General features: G+C 43.2%; 1 protein-coding gene across 3 annotated transcripts in view; it reads left to right on the top strand.

The window, feature by feature from the left end:
- Positions 1 to 25,356, top strand: part of PIEZO2 (piezo type mechanosensitive ion channel component 2) — a 1,161,909-nt gene that overhangs the window by 200,407 nt on the left and 936,146 nt on the right. For all 3 annotated transcript variants that reach the window (XM_085607342.1, XM_085607341.1, XM_085607340.1), the window contains exon 2: positions 23,479 to 23,574. In XM_085607342.1, the coding sequence (XP_085463468.1) occupies positions 23,479 to 23,574 (96 nt within the window). The remainder of the gene's footprint in view (positions 1 to 23,478; positions 23,575 to 25,356) is intronic.

The raw sequence follows: 25,356 nt of genomic DNA, 5'->3' as shown, positions 1-25,356 counted from the left end.
TAGGTCTTTGTTTGTCATCTTTTCCATGACTTTTGATGGGTCAGATATCAGGGAGGTAGGCCGGTAGTTGGCCAGCATCTTCAGGTCTGCTGAGATTCCAGATAGGTGGCTATGATGATGGAGTCACTCAGGATTGGGGGTGAGGCTGCGCTGATGGGGCCCAGTAATTTGATAATGATGTGGTGATGGCAGGGGTAGGAGGATGCACCGAAGTGCATAGCCATTGCGGTTTCTGGAGTGGTGATGGTGGGCCAGGTGATCAGAGTTGCCCTCTGGGTGTTGGTTGAGATGGGCAGCAGGGAGGGGGCCAGTTGGGGCCCAAAACTGTTGTATATTCTCATGATCTTGTTGCTGAAGAACGGGGACAGCAAGGTCCTGAGAGGAGGATACGTTAGTGGAGCTTGCTGCCCGAGACGTGAAGTCTTTCACTATGGCAAAGATTTACTTGGTACTGTTGGAGCTGTTTACAATGAAGTCATTGACTGTGTACTGTTTGGAGGCTCTGATTTGCTGATGATTGAATCTCTGGGTGTATTTGTAGGTGCTCTTGTCAGTGTTGTCCTGATGTTGTCTCCATCTGCATTCAAGTTGCTTACAGAGGTGTTTGGTGAGCCTAAGCTCTTCCATGTATCAGCTTGTTTGTGGTCCTGTTCTCATGGCTTTGTTGGCTTTGAGAGGAGCCACGGTGTCTGCACAGGAGGTAATCCAGGTATTGAAGTTCGAAATGGATTCAGGGGGGTTATTGTTTTGTTGAGTTGTTAAGTAGTTCAGAAATTCAGTATGATTCTAATATCTTATTCCATTTTATATAATTGGCAGCAAAATTATGTGATTGTTTTGTGATAAGAAATGTATGTACATTCGTGAAATTTCCATTATCATACTTGAAAGTTCAATATTAACATTTGAAATTTACCAGCCCTGTTTTTGGCTATTCGTAGTAACATTTATTGATTTACATTAACAGGCTTTTCGAAGACTGATGTATATTATATCATTGTTAGCAAAATGATGTTTTGTGATCAAAATAAAATTATATTCCTGAATCTCCAAATTTAACACCATTAGAAATGTGCATGGAGGCATAGTAGGGATTTCAAATTATATAAGTTCCACAACATTAGAACAATGTGGTATTTTTGTGCCCAATAATACAAAGACAGGTATGACTTTGCTTCCAGAAGTAAATACATTCACCAAGGTACACTTTAGTCGTTACAGCTATCAACATCTGGTTTAATGTCTCACTCCTGGTATAGTATTCCCCTGATACCCAGCGCCAGACTAGTCTAGAGGTTCGTCTTTGGTGTGGAAGGAACACTGTGTTCTGAGCAGATGGGGAGAAGTTCTATCTGATGTTATTGTACTCTGTGAAGCGTGTTTTATTGCAATAGGTTTTTATTGATCTCTTGTAAAAAAAAAATATTGAGTACCTAGATGAATGTAGATAAGTTTACAAACTGAGAAATGCAGCATAATATTTAAACTAATGCAGCCTAGACTACGGCAATGCTCCCCCTAGCAAGCCCCTTTTACACTGGTGTGGTGCTGCTGTGTAGCTGGTGATAGGCATGAATCCCTTTCTCTAACCATTCCTTAGTATTGCACTCTTACTAAGTTTGGTTATACTCCTAGAAATGCTGCCTTATCAGCCAATTAGTTGTCTTCACTTTGCTGTAGAAATATTCAAGAAAAGTGCAACCCAGTAATCCCTTTTAAGCTTGAATATCAACTACAGTAAAGTTAAATGGCTAACAAGGGAATTGTTTGGAGATATAGTGCCAGATGTACGACGCGCAAAATAGCGCTTCACAAACTGCGAGTCTTTTGCGACTCGCAATTTGCGAAGAGCTATTATGCATGTACAACAGTGTTAATACACTGTTTTGCGATTCCCAATGTGGTCGCAAATAGAGAGGCTCATGAATATTAAGGGCAGGCAGTGGTTTTCTGCTTTGTTTACAAAGGGGAAGGGGTCCCTTGAGGACCCCTTCCCTTTTGCGACCCCATTACCACCCTCTTGAAGAGGGTGGTAATTTTCGAGTGTTTTGTGACCGCAATTGCGGTCACAAAACATTCGTACATTGTTTTGCGGACGCAATTAGGAAAGGAACGCCCCTTCCTAATTGTGACTCGCAATTCCTAAATAGCGAGTTGCAAATAAATTGCGACTCGCTGTTTAGGAATAGTACATGCCAGCAGTGATTTTGCATGCGCAAACGGGTTTGCAAACCCGTTTGCGCACGCAAAATCACGTCATACATCTGGCTCATATTTTCTTACATTTAAAAATAATTGTTTGTCCAAATAGTGACAAGTACAATTAAACCAATTGTTTAGACATACATCAAATCATCATATAAATGAATCTAATGAAACCAGGCGTGCACAATAGTAAAATTATGAAAAACTCTATAATCAGTACATGTAATCAAGGGGTGCACAACAGAACAATCTAAAAATCCATTGACCATGTCCATCTAAATCTTATTAGATATCAATATTGTAAACCCATAGTTCAATGTGTGTAGAGTTTACTCTTTTTATGATTGATATCAGTCCACAATGAAGAATAAAACAATTCATGGATAGAGAGCCCGTGATCCCATAGAATCACAGGATCTCTATCCATAAATTGTTTATTCTTCATTATGGACTGATACCAATCATAAATAGATGGGATTCTAAATACAGACACCTTTGTGTTAGACCTGTCAGGCTTACCCCAACTCTCTGCTTTCCACCTCCATTTTTTCATATCTCGTTTTTGCTGGAATTAGGACTCTGAGCAATTTATCACTGCTAACCAGTGGTAAAGTGCATGTTCTCTCTCCTTAAAACATGGTAACATTGGCTTATACCGATCCAGCATATTTAATTTACTTGTAAGTCCTTAGTAAGGTGGCACTACATATGCTCAGGGACTGTAAATTAAATGCTACAAGTAGGTCTGCAGCAGTGGTTGTACCACCCTCTTAAGTAGCCCTTTAAACATGTCTCACGCTTGCCATTGCAGAGTCTGTGTGTGCAGATGAAACTGCCATTTCGGCCTGTAAAGTCAAACCTTTTGCCAGGCCCAAACTTTCCTTTTTTTTTTTTTTTTTTTTTTTTTGAAACCGTTTATTGCATCCATAAAAAGGTTACAGGTATGGGCCTACAACCGCACGGCCGGCCGCTAAAGCATCACAAATATAGTACATACAGACAGTAAAGGTCTCTCAGCGGTGTACAGTAGAAACACAGGAGTAATCAACGGTGCAGGCCTCACGGCGTCCTGCCACAGAGTACGGTTTCATTTTAAGGACTAACAACATCAACAAAAAACCACAACCGCAAGGCAACCCGAGATTCAAGATGACAACACTTGCTCCATAGTGGGGGATCCAGACTGGCAGGAAAGATCTGAAGAGGGGGATGGGAGGAGATCAAGGACTGGGGGGCCGCGTGCCCGCGGCCGAGCAAGAGGGTCCAGCTAGGGAGACGGAGCAGGCGAGGCAGCCGGCAGCTGTGGTGGCTCACAAATGCCCCCACGGTAGGCGTTCCAGGGGCCCCAGATTTTCACCCACGCCCCAGGCTTACCCCTCGCCACATACACCACCCTTTCACGGAACATACACCAATCCATGTGCTCTTTCCAGGCCGACACCGCAGGGGGCCTCTGGGATCCCCACAATTGAGCAATATCACGTTTCGCTATCATGTATCCCAGAGTCACCCACCGCGTCTGCGGAACCGAGTAGTCATTCGGTTCCCATACATTCAACAAGCACCTCCTCGCTTCGGGCAGCAGCGCTACACGCGTGACCACACGCAGGACCTCATGCACACCACGCCAGAATCGCTCCACCTTCGGGCACTCCCACAGTATATGCATAAAAGTCGCCAACGCACCACAGCCACGCTTACACAGTCCGTCCATGGCAAAACCCATACGTAGAAGCCTCGGCCCCGTCACGTAGACCCGGTGAAGAATCTTGAGCTGGACGAAACGAAGGCGAGCCGGGATGGCCACCTCTTTCGGAGAGGCCACCGCGGACATCCAATCCTCGTCGTCCAGCTCCAGCCCGTCGGCCACCCAAGCCTCGCGTAGACTAGTTAACAGGCACGATCTATCATTAATCAGCTTCTTGTATATGAGGGAGATCGTGCTGTCCGGGACATGGCCATCCAGCACTCTGTCCTCCAGGGGGGAAGACTCCGGAATGGATGCAACATCCGGGAAGACGGAGCCCAGCGCATGGCGGACCTGCAGGTACCGAAAGTACTCACTGCCCTGCAGCTGGAACTCCGCCTGCAGCGTCTCAAAAGTTTTGAATCCCCCCCTCGTCCAGAGATCCCCCACTGTGCTGATTCCGATCGTGTCCCACTTCTCGAAGCCCTTCGATGTCCACAGGGAGCCCAGTCTCTCAGAGGCATACAGTGGAGACGCCCGGGTCAAACGGTCCTTCCACCCCATAGCTGCATTAGCCGCGTGCCAAACCCGCACCATTACACGCGTCGGTCCCGTCAGACGGGAGTCAGGCGCGCCAGAGTACAGCGCTCGATTGTAATCGCCACCGGGCAGGAGCATCTTGTCCATCTCGAATGCCGGGTTCAGGGCGGGCCCGTAAAGGCCATGATTAATTGCAGCTAGCTGGGAGGCCCAGTAATACCGTTTAATGTCCGGGAGGGCGACCCCTCCATCGTACCACGGGAGCGTCAGTTTAGCCAGAGCAATACGCGGCCTCCCGTCCCAGAACAGGCGCCGCTGAAGGCCCTCCACCTCACGAAAGTAGCGTGCCGGGACCATATCCATAGTGTTCTGGAGGGCGTAGAGGAAGCGCGGCAAGGACATCATTTTAAACAAGGCCGCTCGACCGAGCGGCGAGAGCGGGAGACGCCGCCAGCGCACCACATCCTCCTTCAAACGCTGGAGAGGGGGCAGCAGATTCCGCTCATAGCGGGCCTCCGGGTCAAGAGTGATATATATACCCAAGTACCGGAAACCCTGGGAGGCAATCTGGATCGGGCAGTCCCGCGGCAGGACCGGAGCCTCCCCGGAAAGCACATAGACGCAGGATTTCGCCCAGTTAATGACTAGGCCTGAGTTGCGACCGAAGGAGCGCAAAACATCAACTAGGACGATCAGGGACTTGCGCGGGGAGGCGAGATACAAAAGGATATCGTCCGCGTAGAGGGACACGCGGTCCTCGTGCTCGGGGGTCCAGCGGAGACCACGGATGGAAGGGTGCCACCGCAGCCACTCCGCCAGGGGCTCCAGGGCCAGGGCGAACAGAAGAGGCGACAGGGGACAACCCTGTCGCGTGCCCCGCCCCAGCGCGAACGGGGTCGACACACGCCCGTTCACCACCACCTGCGCCATCGGGCCCGAATATAGTAATTTGACCCAGCTGATGAAACCCGGGCCGAACCCAAACTTCGCGAGCATCGCCCAGAGATATGGCCATTCGAGCGTATCAAACGCCATGGTGGCGTCCAAGGACGCCAAGATGGCTGGCTCCCGCACAAATGGGACACGCGCGAGCACGCCGTGCAAGCGCCGTAGATTAAGAGCCGTGTTGCGGTGTGGGATAAAGCCCGATTGGTCTTGATGGACCAAATCGCCCACCACGCCAACCAACCGGTTAGCCAACACCTTGGCGAGGATTTTGGGCTCCGCGTTCAAAAGCGAAATCGGCCGATAGGATGTGACCCGTTCACGGGGCTTCCCCTCCTTGTGGATTACCACAATTGTGGCCAGACGCTGGTCCGGCGGGAGGGAGCCCTGCGAGTGGGCCGCGAGGAACATCGCTCGCAGGTGGGGTGCCAGCACATCCGGGCGTAACTTATATAGCTCAATGGGAATGCCATTGGGGCCCATGGCCTTGCCGGATGAAATCGAGCGAATAGCCGAGGCAATTTCGTCCGAGGTGGGAGGGACGTCCAGCGAATCTCTGTCTTCCGCCGTAAGGGAGGGGAGTGCAATATCCCGAAGCAGGGCACGGGAGTCCGCCTCCGAACAGGGAGAAGCAGGGGAGTAGACTCCGCGGAAATAATCCGCGAAACAGGAGACAATGGCTTCCGGCTCCGTGGCACACGCACCATCCACACTCTCAATCAAAGGCACCACTCGGCTCGCTCTCTCTCTCTTATCCAACCACGCAATCAATTTACCGGCCTTATCACCCACATCATACAAGCGCCCCTGCTGCTCTCTACCAAGGCCCCTGGCCGCCTCCGTGACGAGGGCCCGGTAGGCCGCCTGCTTTAACTGCAGAACATGTAACTTGGCGTCTGTTACCCCGTTCCCCAGGTCACCCTCCAATTCCGCAATCTCGGCCTCCACCCGGGTCACCTCCTCCCGCTCACGCCGCCGGGCACTGGCAATAAAGGAGAGGGCCTCCCCTCTAAGAACCACTTTGAAAGCCTCCCATAGGGAGATGGCAGATGGGACCGACCCCACATTCTCCTCAAAATAGCGCTGCAAGGATGTGATCAAGTCGGCACGAATGGTGGGGTCGCGCAGATACCAGGCGTTAATCGGGGCCACCCTGCCATCCCCCCTCGGGAAGACATCGAAATGCAACAACAATGGGGAGTGGTCTGAAATACCCCGTGCCAGATGGCGCACCTCTCCCACCCTCCCCGCATGGGCCGCTGGGACAAGGATGTAATCAAGCCGCGAAAGACTACCATGGGCCCCCGAGTGGAAGGTGTATTGTTGCAATACGGGATGCTTTAAGCGCCAACAATCCACCAGGCCCAGTGTGTCTAAAAGGCCAGGCAGCCACGCCTGTGCCCGGGGGAGGTCCCTAGGGGGATGGCGATCCATAGATCCAGAAACAACCGCATTAAAGTCCCCTCCAACCACCAATAGGCCACTCGGAAGTTCCAGAAGGAGGCGCCCCAGGTCCGCAAATGTAGTGGCCTGTAGCCCAGGCGGGACGTACACCGACACAAAACTGAACACTCTACCCTCCATACGTCCCGCCAGAGCAGTGTAACGTCCCCTCTCATCGTGGTGCACCTCATCAATCTCCAACGGGAGCGAGTTCCTAACCATAATACCCACCCCCCGCGAGCCTGAGGTGAAGCCAGAGTGGGCCGCCAAACGATATCCCCTCCGATTCATTGCATGAAAGGTGTTACCTATAAGGTGCGTCTCTTGCAGAAAGACAACATCTGGGGAAATACGTTTTAAATACTGCAGGACCACACCACGCTTAATCCTATCCCCCAGGCCGTTAACATTCCATGACAACACAGTCAAGTCCCTACCCCCCATCATACGTCGAAACAATCGGTCGTCCCCCACCGAGCAGTCTAAAGACAACAAAACAGTTGCAGGATTGCCTTGCGGTACGAACAAACAACACACCCCCCCCACCCCCCGGTCCCAACAAAACTCCCCCCTCCCTGCACCCCTGCATGAGCCCAGACAGCCCCCCCAAAGTGCAGTGTGCCTGTCGCCCCATAGCTAAATACTAACTAGTCCCCCAGAGGAGGAGGGAAGCCCCCAGCAGACCCCACATGACCTCCATGGGAGGGGAACCTACAGAAGCAGTATGTGGTGAAGGAACAATGTCCCGAGTAAGGCAATACAGTCACCCCTCAATTCTGATCCAGCGGGCCCTCCTCGCCAGCTGCGCTCCCCCCACCCCCCCGGCCCCGATCCCCAGGCAAGGTGTCCAACCAGTCCCCAGCCGCCTCGGGCCGGTCGAAGAAGTGCGTGCGACCATCCACCTCCACCCGCAGCTTAGCCGGGAAGAGCATTGAGTACTTAAGATTTAGGTCCCTTAAACGACGTTTGATGCCAATAAAGCTCTGCCGCTGCTTCTGGACTGCCGGGGTAAAGTCTGGGTAGAAGTTTACGTCCATGTTGTCCAACCTGACCGGTCCCTGTTGCCTGGAGGTCTGGAGGATGGCATCTCGGTCCCGAAAATTAAAGATTCGGGCAATAAGGGGCCGCGGCGGGGCACCGGTCTTAGGGCGGCCCCCGGGGACCCGGTGGGCACGTTCCACCGCAAAAAACTTACTCAGCCCCCGGGGCTGGAGATGGGTCAGGATCAAGTCTTCCACGAAGAGATCCGCCGCCTCCGCCTCACGTCCCTCCGGCACACCAATAATGCGGATATTATTCCTCCGGGCGCGACCCTCGGAATCCTCCAGTCGCCGGTCCATCAGGGCGCTCGCCTGGCCAAGCCGGCGCACCTCCTTCTGGAGGGCCACCACGTCAGTCGTGAGGCTCGTTGTGGTGTGGGTCAGGGAATCGACTCGGTCGTTCGTCTTTGACAAGTCCGCCCTCACAAGGCCCACATCCACCAGGACCGAGTCAATTTTTTGCGACAAGGTATCAAAACGCTGGTCCACTGAGGCCTTCAGTTCAGCGATGGCGCCCATGACGTCCCGGAGGGTTAGATCCACTGGATGGGCAGGCGTCTCCGTCGGTCCCACCGGGGATGACCGCGTTGTCTCCGGAGAACCCTTTTGGAGCGTGTAGCGGTCCATACTATTGGCCTGGTGCGCCGTGCCACGGCGGGTCGTCTTCACCTTCGCCCGGTCGCCATCTTGTTTGGTGGCCATGCTGGCCCTTCCACCGTCGTGCCAAGATCTCCAAACGGGCCGTCACACCAGATCACGGGTGTCAAGGGGGCGACCACAGAGCCGCGGGTCGACCCACCGCCGGCGGGCCAGCTGGGCACCTGGACAAGGCCACACCACCGCACCCCGCTCCGCAGCCCGACCTCGCCAGAGAGCAAGGAGGGCGCAAAAGCAAAAGTGAAAGTGCGGGGTGCGCGAGTCGCCCAGCCCCGCTCGCCGCTGTTATTCACCTTGTCCCCGGATCGCGCCACTACTCCAATCCGGGGGGCCGGCGAGGAGAAGGCCGCAACCTTCAGTCGATGTTCCCACCGGTGTTCGGGGTCCGATTCGAGCCCAAAAAACGGGTAGTGCCTCAGCTCGGGTTCCCCGACACAGTCCCCTTAACAAGGACAGGATATTTCCAGGATTTATTCAGGAGGTCGCGGAGGTCCTCGGGAGCCTCGCACCTACGCGGCCATCTTGGTTGCGCGCTAGGCTCCTCCCCCCAAACTTTCCTTTTTAATACAAAAGAGTCACCCCTAGAGTTGGCCCTGGACAGCTCACAGGGGATGGTGCAATGTATTTAAAAAATAGGACATGTACTTTTAGGTTTTACATGCCCTAGTAGTGAAATAACTCTTACATTCATGTTTTAACTATTGCATGACCTATCTCTTCTACAGGATAGCATTGGAGTTGCCTTATTACATTTTATAAGTGTAATTTCAAAATGGGAAGAGTTATCTGACACCTTATCAACGAACATGTAATTTTTCAGGTTTACCCATAAGCGTTCTCCACTGATCTCATACTATGATCTCGAAGTTCCATCATTGCTTAACATTCAATGGCTTCCCTCTTTATTTAAACTAATGTTAACATCTCATTGCATTGGAAAGTACCCTTCAGCAAATGGGTCCTAATATGTATAACGATTGCTCTTTGTAATTCATCGTAAAACGTATATACCATGGCATGATTCCCTGCCTGCTAAACAATGTACCTGAATGTAAAACACGAGTATATTGTAAAATACATTATTTAAATATACACATGTCTTAAAATATACCCAGTTAGAATATGTTTTCACATGTGGTAATGCTTTGTTGAAATATAATTGGACTCATTCATTTAAATGTAGTCAAACACTGAAGGGATGACGTAAGCACGTCGAATTCTAAATACAGCACGTGCCATTGTGTTTTGGTTTAATCTCAGTGATATATGTGAAGCTAATATGATGTTTCTAACTTATGTTTTTGTTCCTTTACTAGCGTCTGTAACTTCGTGGTACGTGGTGAAAGATGTATAATGTCCAGGCAGTAATTGAAACTAGATTGAATTGCAATTGTGGCTGGTAATGCTCTGAACGGGCTGGGTTGGCAAGGGTGGCTGTTTCAGTCTTTGAAGCGATTTGGGCACTTTACTATTGCTTTGGCAACCTTTATTCGTGAAAATGTATCACTTTAGATACGCACAGTATGCTGTTAGTGCCAATGATGTGGTATGGCTACTGATGAAAGTAAGCCTGGCACCAGGGGGCATGTAGAGTCCTGTACATCGCAGGGGAATACAGAAAATTGGGTGGGGGGAACTGGTACACTTACAGAGCTCTATGCCAGGGTCATGACTTGGGTATAGCATCTGCAATTCACATATTGAAAAGAAACATTTATAAGTCTCAAAGGTGACAACATTTTCCATGGATACAGGATTAACGTTTCTACTATTCTTTGATCAGTGTTTGTAGATAAATCAACAGGAGGGTGCGGCTAATTATAAATCCATGTCATCCCATGAGCCCTTAGCCGGGGCTGCCTTTAGCAGATGTTGCTTCCTGAACTGGCCTAGTCTTAGATGTAGGGACTAGTCATACCAGAGCTTTTGGTAAACAGCAGTAAATGGGCTTTAGTCCAGTTTTTTTTTAAATAATAGGACCCTTGAGATTCAGAAGGGCAATATTGTTACACTTTTGCCTACTAAAATCCCAGTCTTGTTGGTAAGATAGTAGATTTAATTGTATGGAAAGATATTTCCTTTTTTAATATGTATACATTTTATTTTATGTAGCTAAAGAGAGTGAGCTACCCCACAGTGTGGTACAGAATTCAGAATTACATGCCATTACATTTGGGTTAGAGGTGTATGGAAGGCACTTCCAGAACATTAGGTGGAGGAGAAAGTTATTACAGAGCATGAGGGTGAGGGGAAAGAGTGCTTGCCCCTGTCCTTCTCTTGCTTTGGCGAATTCCCGTGTTCTTCGGTCTAAGCTCCGTGTGGTTCAGGTGAGGGCAGTAAAGATAGGTTTATGAGCTAAGTAGACACGCTCGTAAGTATGGACAGCCTTCTAGATGATACAAAGAGTACCCCAAGCTTACTTCTGGATTTACATTCAATGAATACGGGAAGGAGCAGCCATTGGATATTCCAGAGTGTGTTAGCAATGTGGTCGAACTTTCACTGGCTGGTGAAATTCAAGTGACAGCAGAGAAAACAGGTTCAAGATTGGTATGTGTAGACTCAGAAGACAGTTGTCTGATGTGTTGCCACCTCAAAGTGTGATTGGACAAGAACTTGTTCTATGGCTTAGAAAGTGAATGTTAGAAGGACTTTTTTTAAACTACACCGCAGGCCGATTTGTTCCCATACCTTCGTGGACATCATTCTTATGTGTGCTTTTAAGGAGAGCAACAGATGTATATTGAAGTCTTGAAATTTAGCACTTTACATTGATTACACCACCTGCTAGTACCCTAGAATGTATCCTACATTGCCTCTTCAGCTTTACCCATGCTATGTGCTGTTTAGCCCACAAAAAAACCATCTTACCACAAAATGGATTGTAGTAATGCAATGTGAGCCTTTTGATAAAATACAAATATTTTAGGATAGAAGGGCTATGGAAACTCTCATGTGTTCTTGGAAATGAAACAGCTGGTTTCTGCTCTCATCCATCACCGTTGCATACACATTGGTGGCAGCTCATCTTCCATGGAGCACATTTGCACAAGAATGTTTCCCATAGTAAATTTGTTCTACCACTACCATGTACCTGTTACATAATATTCAACCACTTACAAAATCATTGACATGGAATTGCAACGAAATGTGTCATGATGTGCACCTGACACACACCCTTTTCTCTTTTGCTTGTCCTCATTTGGTGTAGGTGGCCTTATTAGAGTTGGTGCAGGGGGCTGTGCATTGGTGACAAGGGATGGAAATATCCACTGGCATCATTTCATGCCCAATATAATAATCACATTAGTCAAAGTGATAGAAATCTCTCTCTCTTTCAAAGAAGATGGTACAGTAAGCTATGGTTCAATTTGCTAATTGATCAGTAGGAGCAAAGTAGGCTTTCTGCTCGATTGCCACACTCATAAGGTTGGCCTCAATGAAGAACTATAGGGCAAGTTTGTGGTGTGTAGATCATATATCTAATGGATGAGTAACAATGAACTACCATGATGTTTTTAACTGACGTCTGAGTGAAATCAAATAGATGAGACTGAGGCTTGAGTTGCCTATGATGAGTTGCTCATGATGATGGAGAAAGATATCCCTCTAATTCACTTTTTACCCATCTGTAATGTTATGTTATGTTATGTATGGCACCCCAAATCATCTGCCACTGCCTTCCATTGATACGTAGAGGCATAGGAGTAATGTGGGAGCCATACACAACATGGCCTCTCCTCCCTTTACACATTTAAAAATAGAAATAGATGGACTCCTGCAGCCCAAACCCACCACTCTCTTCTTCTCTTCCCACAAATCCAGAAACTGTGCTCGCTGCTTTCCAGTGCTGTTCTGACAGGATTATACATGATTAACAGTGAATTACAGGAATGTTTTTCATCCAGGGAATCTGAGTCACATCAAATGGACAACGAAAGTAAAGCTGTGGTAGTGTCTTATGTCACTCAGAATCCCAGGGTGAAAAACATACCTGCAATCTACTTTTTACCTATCTATGATTTGATGTTATGTCTGCCCCCTAAAACCATCTACCCTTGCTTTTCTGAGCTACCCAGGAGCAGAGGAGTAATGGGAGAGCCATGCAGTAAATGGCCTCTCCTTCCTATTCCAAAATAAAAACCAAACTGGCACAACCTTCTGCCACCCCTACCCATCACTCCCTGTGCCTTTCTCCAAAAACTGTGTTCCCTGCTTTCCAGCGCCGCACTGACAGACTCTCAGAGATGCCGAGCCAGAGCAGCCTGGAGTTCCTTTAGGACACAGTAAAAGTAGTTAACAAGTTCTGATACCCACTGGTTAGCTGTAATTACTGGATTTAGAATCCAGTCATTCTATAACGAGCAATGTATAACAATGGAAAAATGTATATTTTCTGTTTACTGGAGTGAGATGGCCAATTTAAAAGTGTATAGGTTTTCCCATCTAAAGAGATTCTGGTAATTTAAGGATGCACATTTAAATGCAGACAAACGTACTGCTTCTGTGACACTATTCACGTTGTTGGTTTTTGTAGGAGCAAGACGGTGTTCGTGAAAGAAACCTTCTTCAAATGCAGTATACATAAATGTATTAACTTTTTAAAAGTCACAATTGATAGGAGGCTAACTTAATCTATATTAACAAGAAAGTGGACTAAATATCCATCTTTGCGCAGGTTTATGTTATTGGCCCATTTATAGACGTGCCAGTGAATTGTTGAAAATACCCGTTCCTGATAGGTCAGAGGGATAGATTTTGCAATAACAATTCTTCCTCTATTGCTTGCTGCCATTATCATACAATAATTTGTCTGAGTAGTTTGCTACGTTTTATAAATAAAATAGTTCCTATCTCATTAGTTGATTCGTTTTTTTTGTATACGATCTTGTGCTATGCCTGTTTCTCCTCCTAGTAGCATGTACTGCAGTTTTCAGGAGGCACAACATGAAAAGGAGCTTCGATGAGCTAAAAGCGCCTAGTTATCACTCACCAAATATAATTGCTTTTTTGTCGCAACGAACATTGCTCTGGCAACTGATAAAATACACGTTTCCTTCAAGTCGATGTAAATAGAACATGTCATCATTACAAATGTAACTGGTGTAAATAAAACTTGAAAGCAGCCAGACACCACCTGCTGTTCTTTGTACAGTGTACTTGCTCAGCGCCATGTTAGAGAATCTTAGCCAAACAATAAAACATTCAGTAAATGAGCTTCAGGGCAGCAGCTTCACAGCTCGTGTGAACTGTGAGCTTAACCATCAAATAAATTAAGTATGTGGCTGATGTGAAAGCTCATTTGTTGTGTTTCTGCTGCAAACACCTACGTGTATCATATATGTCCTATGTTCATGTTTTGGCTGGGTTGACTCAGTCTTTCATTATTTAGAGAAGGTATAAATAGTGCTACTAAACGGATCACAATAGCATCTTACTGCTAAATATATAGAAGAGAGTCCAGTTATCATGCCGTTACTCTGTACCTTTTCCACGCTCAAATTGTAAAGTGAGGATCGGATTATCTTCCACCCTAACTGAGAGTGTTACTCCGTGGTGATACGTATGTTCTTGTTACTTAGAACATGGATGGTACATGAACATTTCTCATACCAACCAGAATTCTAGCCGGGATGATTTGAACACGCGGACTACACTAATGGGCATTATTGGTTTCTATAGTGACAAATCTACTCTTCTTATTAAGCCCTGATGAAGGTCCCTTTTTGCACAAATGAACAAAACGCGTTGGCTGTGTGCCAGTTTTGAATAAAGAAGATTGACGGACTTAATTTATTCTCTTGGATATTTTCTTGGTGCACCTTCCTTTTAAAAGAATCCCATCAAATAAATTAAGTATGTGGCTGATGTGAAAGCTCATTTGTTGTGTTCCTGCTGCAAACACCTATGTGTATCATATATGGCCTATGTTCATGTTTTGGCTGGGTTGACTCAGTCTTTCATTATTTAGAGAAGGTATAAATAGTGTTACTTAACTGATCACAATAGCATATATTGTTAAATATATAGAAGATAGTTCTTTGTTGGACAGTGATCCTTTGTTAAACAAATATTTACTATTTTTAAGGTTTTAGTAGATCTTCTGAGTTACAATAATCTCATTTCTACATTTTTCTACTTTTGCTGAAATGTGTTCATGATTTCTTTCATGGCGCTTCTTTAGGGCAACTTCACTACAGGTCTTTAATATTCTTCATTCCCTGTGATAATATAACATAATATTTATATAACTTGACATTCAATTTTATATAAACTGTTTTATGAATTAGTGTGCTATAATCGATCCAAGATTAAATGTATTCACAGAATACAATACTTCCTCCTCGATTCAAATTATACCCTGAACTGTTCTCAAATCACGATGCATATGTAGCAGTAACATTTCCTTCATACAATGAGAACAAAACTGTTCATATAATACAGTTGAAAACTTTCAACTTCCTTATGAAACATGTTGGGAAATCTAAGATTAATTGTCAAGTTTCATGTATTGACCCCTATCACTGATATGGAATTTACGGAATAGTTTTCACACATCAGAACCTGAAAAACAGACTATACCAGAAAATTGATATAGTCATTGCATCAATTTCAGGTTTTCTATGTGTCCTATAGATGTTGTCTAATCTGTATTTCAAGCACATAGACTCAGAGTTATAATATTTTACGGAGGGAACACTATTAATATAAGTCTTTTGAAAACAAGTGTTACCTTAGTTGGACCAGGATGCTAAGTGGAATAGCCATATTATTACCACAACTAACATTAAAACTACTACTACCAGTGTTGCTAATACTACTACTATTAATAATAATAATACTACTAATATTATTAATAATAATAATAATAATAATATTAATGTTAAAAAGAAGAAGAATATATGTGGTTACTATTTTCATTAGTTTTCTCATTTTTATTTTCATCATTATTATAAGAAGTAGTTGTTATATTATTAACAATAAGAATATGATTGATGTTGATAAAAATAATAATAGTAACAGTAAGAATAATACTAGTAATAATAACTATAATCCATTAAATAAATTAAATATATGCAATGACTTATTGTACCAGTTTATGATACGTGTATTCATTTTATTCTCTTCAAACTCAAAAACATCTTTTAAAACAGGTATGCTCACTGTGAGTTCTTGTATCAGCCTTTTCATAAATATGTTTGAAAAGCAGTGGAAACAGTGCTAAACCATTGTGTTCCAACATAGCTGGGGGTATCTTGTTTCGAATGCCCTCTTGAATGTTGCCTTTGTTGCTGTTGTTTGTGAAGATAGGTTCCCAGATTTAGAAAAGATGATTGATTGCACATTGTTTGACAAGTCTGTATGTTTTGTGTAGGCATTTTGGAACAGGTACAATGTCTTTAAGGAATTTCGAATCACCTCAAACGGCAGTGCATTGAATGAATGAATTATGTATTCCTTCTAAGTACCTTGCTCAAAGAAGCAAGGGTTGAATGTGATATTTCCTGTGAGTGAGTCACCTTATTGTATAACTGTATCCTGGCCTGGATTTCAAGTGTGCTGATTAGCAGACAATGCCCACAATGAATGGATTCATGTTTATTTTTAACTATTTCAGAACCTTTGTTTATGAGAGGCAACAAAGAAAAATATAATGTAGTTTGTTGTTCTGCAGAGCAAAAATCATATTGCTGCAACATTAATAATGTGAGGTTGTACAGTACTTTAAAGCAACAACAAGTGTTATAAGATGGTAAAGGGTGTAAAAGGAAAGACAGAGAGGTGAAGTAACATATGTATGAGAAGGGGTCGAAAGGAGGTAAAAGGGCCCAAACAGGGGTTAGTCTTGATCTTTTAGTCATTTTGTTTCCCTTTTTTGATCCTGGTAAAGCTTTCTTTATCCAGTGTAATGTTCCACATCACTAGAATTTCCACATGTAGGTCCCGTGAAATAGGGAGAAAGCAAAGAGAAGGAAAAAATAGGCAAGTATAAAAGCAATGAGAAATATAGACTCCATGGGGCAGGAACATCTGCCTATGGAATCCAAGGAAGTCAGTCAATCTTGTTTCACACACACTGTTAGAGCACAATTTTAAAAATACTTCCTGGTCCCTGTGCAATCCTGGCTATGCGTTTGTGACTGGTTTTTTTGCCACCTTCCTCAGACTCACATTGCCCTGCCTCAATTCAGCCCGGCTTTGGCCGTGGGATGACTTTGAACCTAGAATTCATATTTCTTCTGTACTTTGATGAGGCAGATGGCTGTTACTTTAGTTGCATGGAGGAGATTATCTGATAGAAAGAAAGTAATGCACTTCTTAGTGTCCCTGAAGCCAAATTTTTATAGGCTTATGAATAGCTTTATGTCACAGAGAGAGTGAGAACATGAGACCTAATGTAGAAAAACTGGAAGATATATCAATGTAGGTTATTTAACTAGGCCCTTAGACAGCCAAGGAGCAGTACAAAAATGATTGGTGCTTAGTTAATCTACACGATGAGTCAGTGGGAATGACAAGAAAAATGTTGGGATGGGAAAAACAGGTATATGGTGCCACTTTACACAACAACTTTTAAGGTTTCATCTGATGTGAATAGGCCCAAAAAACAGAGATATTGATATTCATAAAAAGGAAATGTGTGGTAGAAGAGGCAAACATTGTTCTGAAAGAGTACTCCTTGAACTGAGGGCCTCAATTTAAGACTAAGGAGCACAATTAGGAAAGCTTTGTCACAGACATAATAACAAATGAATGGAATGGCTTCCCCGAGCAAAATATAAGCCAAATAGGTACAATTTTGCAAATGACCATGGTGATAGTTGCGAGGCTTATAGATGTTCAGATTAAGCCAAAATATTATTTTCCAATTACATTCTTCAATAGACAAACATTGTTGGGAGGAACAACGGCTTCCTATTGTGTTATTTCTCCCCAAACACACATTCTTGCAATAAATTGACATGGTTTCATCTAATTAATATTTTGAAAATCAAACCAGTAAAAAAAATTGCATTTCTAAAGTTGATTTTGACTCTAGCACCAAATCTTTTATTTTTTATTTGTAGAATTGTGTGTTTACAGTACAATGTGAAAGATGTATTGAGCACTTAACTTTGCTTCTGCAAGTTTCACACACCATACTGGAAGCAGAACAATGGAGTGATTGTTTCCCAAAAAGTTGTGTGTCCATCTAAAAACTATTTTACCCTAGAGAAATTCTATAGACATTTTAATTAACAGTAAATGTGATGGCCTAAACATTGCACCATTTTGGAAATCATGGGGATAGCTAATAAGCTAGGTGGAGACAGAATCTATATCATATGTGCAGTCTGCCTGTCATTATGTCTGTGTTAAGAACAGGGGAGAGAAACCACCCCCATCTAAATCCCACTACCACCACCCGCCAAGCTTTAGCAATGGCCTCTAGCATTTCATCTCAATGACATGTAAAGTGAATGGTGGAATTTTGGGGGACACATTCGATCCTTTCTCCTCCTTGTGTCTGACTCTCTTTATGCCTGATGTTTGGTCATCAAAACTTTTTCTCCAATCATAATTTTCTCATTTACTATTCTGATTTGCTTGTTCGACCAACACCAGTACACCGATCAGTTCTACTGGACCACCTCGAATGCAGTCTTACATCAAAAGAAGGTTTTACCTGCACAATATGTCAGTTAGGAATCTACTGCCTCATGATAAAATATTTCAACCATATTCTGTAAAAGAACAATGATGTTGAGCATGGGAATGAGGTTGATAGCTTTCTTCATAGGTCCTGTACAGCTTAGACTGCTGCCTTGGGTCTGCATTTGGTATTTCCTCTCAAACAGTGAGAAGAGTCAACAGTATAATCAATTTGCAGTAACAGTCTCTATATCTCCTGGAGAAGATTACCAACCACTTGCTAGAGAGATGCTGTACCCAGTTGTGAGACTGTCTCTTAAGCAGGTTATCATGTCATGTGAATGAAAATGTGTACCTAAATCTGGAACGTGAGTAGGTTATTGGCAAAAAGATTGAAACAGAATGTAAAGGTGGTCCGCTTGACCACCATGTATAACTAACATATATGTTCAGTTGGATAACATAGACTCCTTGCAGACCGCGTGAAAATAACTAATCGAGGATATGCTGCTTGAAGGTTTGTAACAGATTTAAGTAGCCAAGTAGCCACTAGCCTCTCTTGACTGGATTAGATTTGCTTTGGTATTCTTTATTTGTGATTGAATGATTGATAAATGTGTGGTAGTCTTCTCAATGATAAATGGTCACCTTGCCACATGTTCCTTTTAACACAGGCTCTTATCACAGTTGGACTAACATAATTAAATGCATAAACGTTGTCTGTAAATACTTAATGTTTGTAAGGTTACAGGATGTGCTGAATATGCGAAGTGCATTACTATAGCTATTGTGCCTCCTTTGCCATATTATTCAGTCCACCTGATTTTATCCTACTCAGGCCCACTTTTAATGGCTCCTTTGTAATACTGAAGCAGACAGAAACATGTTTCTGCCCTTCTCAGAGTTACAAGATGTGTGGGTAAAATACACCACTGTCTTTCTTATCCCATTCACTGACAGAGGTAACTGATGTAGGAATCCTACAGCTACTGTAATGAGGTCCCTCAGGTAATGGTACCGTTATGTTGTGCCTTTGTTGATTTCATGGCATGTGATGTCTGTGCACAGTAACCCTGTATGGTCAAATGGTTTTCTCAGGAGAGTTTCATGCTTGCAGATGCATCTGCGGTAACAGTAATTGCACTGAGAGGCTTGGGCTTAATTCATTTGTAAGCAACACCTATGCACATAAATATCTCATTGAGTGTACTGTGCTTGCAACTTAGATGGGTCTTGTAGCCCTGTAAAATATAATTCCAAACTCTAGGCCCATAGTTTGTAAAAGAGCTCGGTAGCTGTGTCTCTACTGACCACCTCCAATAAAAAAGGTTTGTTCTACCCTCTACTTGTTCATCGTTCCTCCTTTTTTCTTCTTTTGACATGGGAAGTTCCTGGAGTTCATTCATTGACAGGTATCAGTCACTTTTTTCACATACATCCCTTTGAGGATCTGTTATTTCATTTCCTTTGTGATTATTATCAAACTTCCTGAATTGCAGGAACTCACATACACATTGAGGTCTTTAGCCACCTAATCGTAAAACCTTTCAATGCACAGTGGTAATGCAGCTATTCTCCCTATGGTTGGTTCCTGAATCCAGATTGTTCCACAGTTCTTCATTAGCAAGTTCTCTACCACTCACCCTACACCAGCAACCCTTCAATTAGGATTATGAGCTTCTGATCAAAGAGATTTGATTAAGTGGAAAATGTGTTCAAAGTAGATTACATTTAACATGTACATTATGGGCTTGATTCACAAAGGGGCATATGTGTAATAAAGTTACAACTGTGGAGTCTCCGCACTCAGGCCAGAATCTCCGCATGGCACACTCTCAGCTGGGTGCCGTATGGAGATTACACCATGAGTGTGGACACTCCACACTCGTAAGTTTACTAGACGTAAGTTCCTTTGTGAATCGGCCCCTTTGTACTTTGGTACCTAACATATCCTATATATTTATGTCTATTACACTCTTGCAGTGCTAGAGAACCATGAAACAGATTTTGACGAGTTGTATCCTCTGCATGATAAAGAATTGAAAAAATAAAGTTGAGAATTAAAGTGGCATCTACAGACAAAGATTGTGTTGAGTGGAGTGGGGTTGTTAGGAAAGAAGGGAGATTTGGGGCTTGATTTAGATCTGTTAGGTTACACTCATGATTCTTAAAGGACATGCTGATTACAGAGAATTCAGCAGTGGAATTTCCTCCATCACAAAATAGTATAGTGTTTGAATATCCACCAATGAATTCTCCTGATTAAACATCTTCTCGAAAAATTGTTAAATTTTCCATTACCACCCAGCTCTGCTGCAAGAACTTAGCACTTATGATGAGTTAGTTGACCCAGCATGTACTTAAGGTTTGTCTGTACAAAATGAAATAAGGAAAATATTCTTGATAAATGCATGTGGCATTCCTATAGCACTGTACAGGGTCAAAGACAAACATAAAGAGAATGAGTGACATGAGATGTAGCTGGGTTGTTGACTGTTAATGCACTGTGATGGAGTGTTCTTGAAGGAGCTATATCTTCAACTGTTTCCTAAAATAGAGCAGCCTTGGGGTGGTCCTGATGGATACAGGAATGTGGTTCCAGTTCCAGGGTGCACAGGTGGAAAAGGCCTGCTGCCTTATTTTTTTTATTACACATCTTGGGGCGTTATTACAAGTGGGTCATTGTTTTACATCCCCTGCGTAAACCCCTGTTTGCTCAGGGGTCAGGATTATGAGATTGGTTGTATTTAACACATCCAATAATTATCAGATGTGTTAAACACCTCAACCTTGGTTAACTTTCAGCAGGAAAAACCTGCCACAATGTAAGAGGAGAAACGTATAAGGTATTTGCTGTATCGTGGATTTTGATGCGTTAAACACCAAAATCAACATGTTATTCCCCAAAAACATGTAATAGGCTTTATTTATCCCACCCAATAAATAATGTACCCTGGGGTATCACTATTTATGAGGTGCGATAAATAGCACCTTGTCAATGACGCACTTGATTGTGCCCTTGCAGCATTTTGCTGAGGTACACAAGAGATGGTTGTCTGCAAGATATGCAGTGGTTTGGAGATTTGGGATAATATAATATATACAGTCTTTCTGAAGTTAGATGTTACGATAGAAAAAATATTTTAATACATGTTGATGATATTGATAAAATCAATTGTCAAGTGCGGTTGAGACACGAAACAACAATTCTTTTTCTACGTGCAGAACCCCGGCTATGGCTCTATGTCAAGCCATATGGTCTGTTAAAAAAACACTGCAATTTCTCACTAGTCCAATAGCCTCCTTTTTCATTGAGCTTGCAGCCCCTTGTAAATTAAACTCAATATTTAGTTAGTTAACTTCTAACTAAATACGATCCCACATGGTCCCATATTAAAAGAAAAAAAACATGTATTGAGTTGTATGGCATTAATTAAACTATTTAACTGGACATCTTGAATATCAGCTGTCAAGCCCCGGCTGAAAGCAAACATGATTTCAAGACAGCACTTCAAATAGACAAAACATATGCACTAAGAGGCAAAAGTCACCTTTTCATCAGAGCAATGCACTTGTGTTAAAGAAGTAAAAATGAGCAGATGTTGTTGAGAGACAGAGTAGTGAGGAATAAAGCTTTTGCTATTCTTGCAATACAGTGATTTTATACTTTCTCTGATCTGAAACTAGACTGAAAAAAGCATTGGCGGATTCACATTTTGTGTTTGAAGGCTATTTGAAGAAAGCAGTTAGGAAGCAGTCATTTGTTGCTCACTTTGACTATATGAAGATGGATCCATATCATACTATGAATGTTCTTGTTGCTTTAAGAGCTAAAGTCAATTTGCTTGCCCTAGGTGAATAGGTGAATGTTGGTACCTTAGCTTGGGTCAGCTCTTTTTGATGGATGTTAGGGATGAATGGATTAGGGTGCTGAGCTGACTGTGTTTGTGTCGAGTTTGCTCTGTAAAGCTGAAAACCGCCCCCACATACTTTGTTACTCAGTCTATGCCTGAAAGATCTGAGGAGACAACTGTTGGGTAGTTTTACTATTTCTAGTGATTGTGGTATTGACAACCAGGGAATGCTGGTTGTCTTTTTTGTTTGTGATGTTAAGAAACTGTTGTTTACTGTTATTATTTTTTAAATCAATGTTGTCTGCTTTGAACTAAGTGGAATGTGGATTATAGGTTTTTATGGTTGTATGTTTTATGCCAAATAAAAACTATTTACAATGGAACAGAATGGAATTTGACTAGTTCGAATTAAATATTTGTATGAGCCGGTTGGGTTCAGTACCAGTTGTGGGTTTTATGCACAGTATTTTCCCTCCTGAAATTACAAATAAAGGGGTCATGGGTAACTGGTGGGGACAGAAGTATTCCTGACTGCAAGATTCTAGGAAATAATATGCCGAAAAGTAGCTTCTGCGCCTCTTCCTGCATGTTTATGCCTCTTATTTCATTGAGAGACTTAACTTCACTTGATGCAGCAATACTCCAATACACACATATATATATATTGGATCTCAAAACCCCTCTGGGATTACTCTACACTCATACTGAGGGTCTATGTGTTGCCTGGAATTAGGCATTTTAGTAGAGATGAAGACATGAATCTCAAGTCATCTGAGTTCTGAATTTGCGTTTTGGCATTTTTTTTTAACTGATTGATGGACTGCAGTTTAAAACGTAAAATAGTTTATGAGTGCTACTTCAATAGCCTGGAGAAAAGGCTACACCCCGGGATGTGGTCAGGAAAATTGTCCTCATTTTACACTACCATTGATTTGTCCAAATTCTGGCAATCATCCATTGTTTGGTTGTCTCATTTTGATATTTTAGTAAATAATTCATGCCGCTCTGGGCATTGACAAATTACATCTATTCTTTAATTAATCTCAGAGATATTTACTCCTTTTTTCAGTAGCAATTAAAGAGAGCCAAGAACAATACACTATGTATGTCCACTCTTCCTCACCCAGTGGTGCCAAAAAACCCAGCAAAATTATATAAACCATAAAAACAGTTGATACTACCGTAGAGGTGGAGATGTCTTTCAGGGTACCGTATCAGATCTACCTCTGTTGATATCTTCATCATAGTATCTCTGTAGCAACTTATGGGAACCACTCTACTGTTCCACCCTCACCAGCGATTGTCCTACATAAGCAATCAAACAGTGTCACTACTTTAGTACCATAATCATTTGTTTTCTTTGTTTCCTATGGGGTTACACCTCAAAACGCCTTCATTGCATGACAAACTTGATTACTTAACTCAAAGGACAACCTTGATTGCTTAACTCATCTCTGTTCTCTTTTTCCTTCAGGGTGTGTGTTCCGGTACAATGGGATATCGTTTGTCTACCTCATCTACCTTTTGCTCATTCCTCTATTTTCAGAACCAACAAAAACAACAATGCAAGGTACAATTTTATTCTTGTTTTCTTAATTAATGTTTTGACTTCATACAGGTTGTGTATTTCCCTCAAGTGTGAGGTTGAAATGCTTTTTACCGTTTGATGCCATGCTTAGATAGTATAGCCATGTAAGGTGCAGTTGTAGTTTGGAATCTGAAATCCAGCAATTATTTTTTTAATTGCCTGGTCAGATTATGGTACTATTTCAAACCACTTGGTCTAGGTAATCAAAAATTATAGTAGTCTTTGATTGAGGTGTCAATACTTGACTTCTTTGCCATTAATCATTACATGTACACTTATTTGGCCAAATGTAAACAGATGTGTGTATCACCTACATTGTTGTGTTTGTTTCAACATGGTCATGGCGAACTGCGCTAGAATATTGATGAATAAATGTTTTTTTATCATGGCCCTTGTAACAGGAACAGTGCAAATATGTTCATCACTTGACTATGCTAAGGCTATGGGTATTGAAAGACACTGTTAATGACTTTCTGGAGGAGGGATCTCTTTGGAGGCAGCAAGCTGAGCATATACTGCATATGTATTGTATAGCACCCATTTGCCTAATTTGTTCCCTTTACATAACCAGAAAGCAAGGGTCATTTTCATCATACTTTATAGAATGGATGTAAATAGAGTTCCACAATAAATAGCTGAACTTGAATTGTTACAAATAATTTTTTTCCAGACCATTGGCTCCCTCAGCCTGACTTTATTTCTCACCAATCGAATAACCACTTTTGCTCACTGAGCATGAAAAATGAAATGTGCAATTTCAAAATAGGTACTATATTACCTGATATCGAAGAATAAACTGTGCACGTATAGTCTTATTAAAACTTTTAAGCCGGACATTCTGAATCCACTCTTTTAATAAACATGATTTCAAGACCCCCACCTCAAGTAGGGAAAAAAAGACTTCTCCCCCATCATCCTGCATTTTTCCTTGTGCTAATTTATACGGTATATCCATGCCATTATTTCCTCATATGAAAGCCCACTAGTTCTCTTTTTCTTTTTTTAGTTATGTTGCTCAAGGCAGCGTGCTTTGCCCAGGGCAGTCTTAGCACAAGATGCATATCAAACAAAACCAAACCAAACAAAACCATTACTGTGAGCAGTGATGGTCAAACCAGCAATGAGGAACAAAGGATTTAGAGAGCTTCGTAAACAATAATGATCATAAGAGGAAAGAGCAGTTAATGGCATAATTTGTAAGTTGTCAGTCAGTGGCATTTTGTAGATCCAAGGGATAAATAAATGTACGACCTTCCGAAGGTGAGGCTGGTCAAGTGTCCACTAGAATACATGAAGATGACTGATCAAAGATGTCCTGGAACACGCTGATCCACTGCGACACTCCAACTCATACTCTTGTAGTGTATTAGCCTCCATTGGGTGTACGCCTTGCCAATACTATTATGCCAACGACAGATGCCTGACAGGTTTAACAAAGAGCTTTTCTAGCATCTCCGAGGCATTTTCAGGCAGACATATTTGCCCTTTATATCATTTACACCTCTTTTCAATTTAATTGGCATTCTGAGTAATGAGTTCTAAAGTGTTCCAATATGTCGTTAACCACTCGAATATGTTGCCTCTCAAATTACCCCGTGGGCTTGTGCTTGAAATCTGTAATGTGTTCTTTAGCAATATGATTAGTGTGCACTATGTGCTGTATGTTATAAGCCCTTCTGACATTTATTACTTTTGTCAGACATGTTGGCAGCTGAGTTTCCTGCAAACCCCTGGAAATAGGATTGGCAGCATGGTCTTAACTCA

This window comes from Triturus cristatus, chromosome 5_2 (assembly GCF_964204655.1).
Source record: "Triturus cristatus chromosome 5_2, aTriCri1.1, whole genome shotgun sequence".
NCBI lineage: Eukaryota > Metazoa > Chordata > Amphibia > Caudata > Salamandridae > Triturus > Triturus cristatus.
Note: the sequence above shows the minus strand (reverse complement) of the source record. Positions and strands in the feature narration are given on the sequence as shown.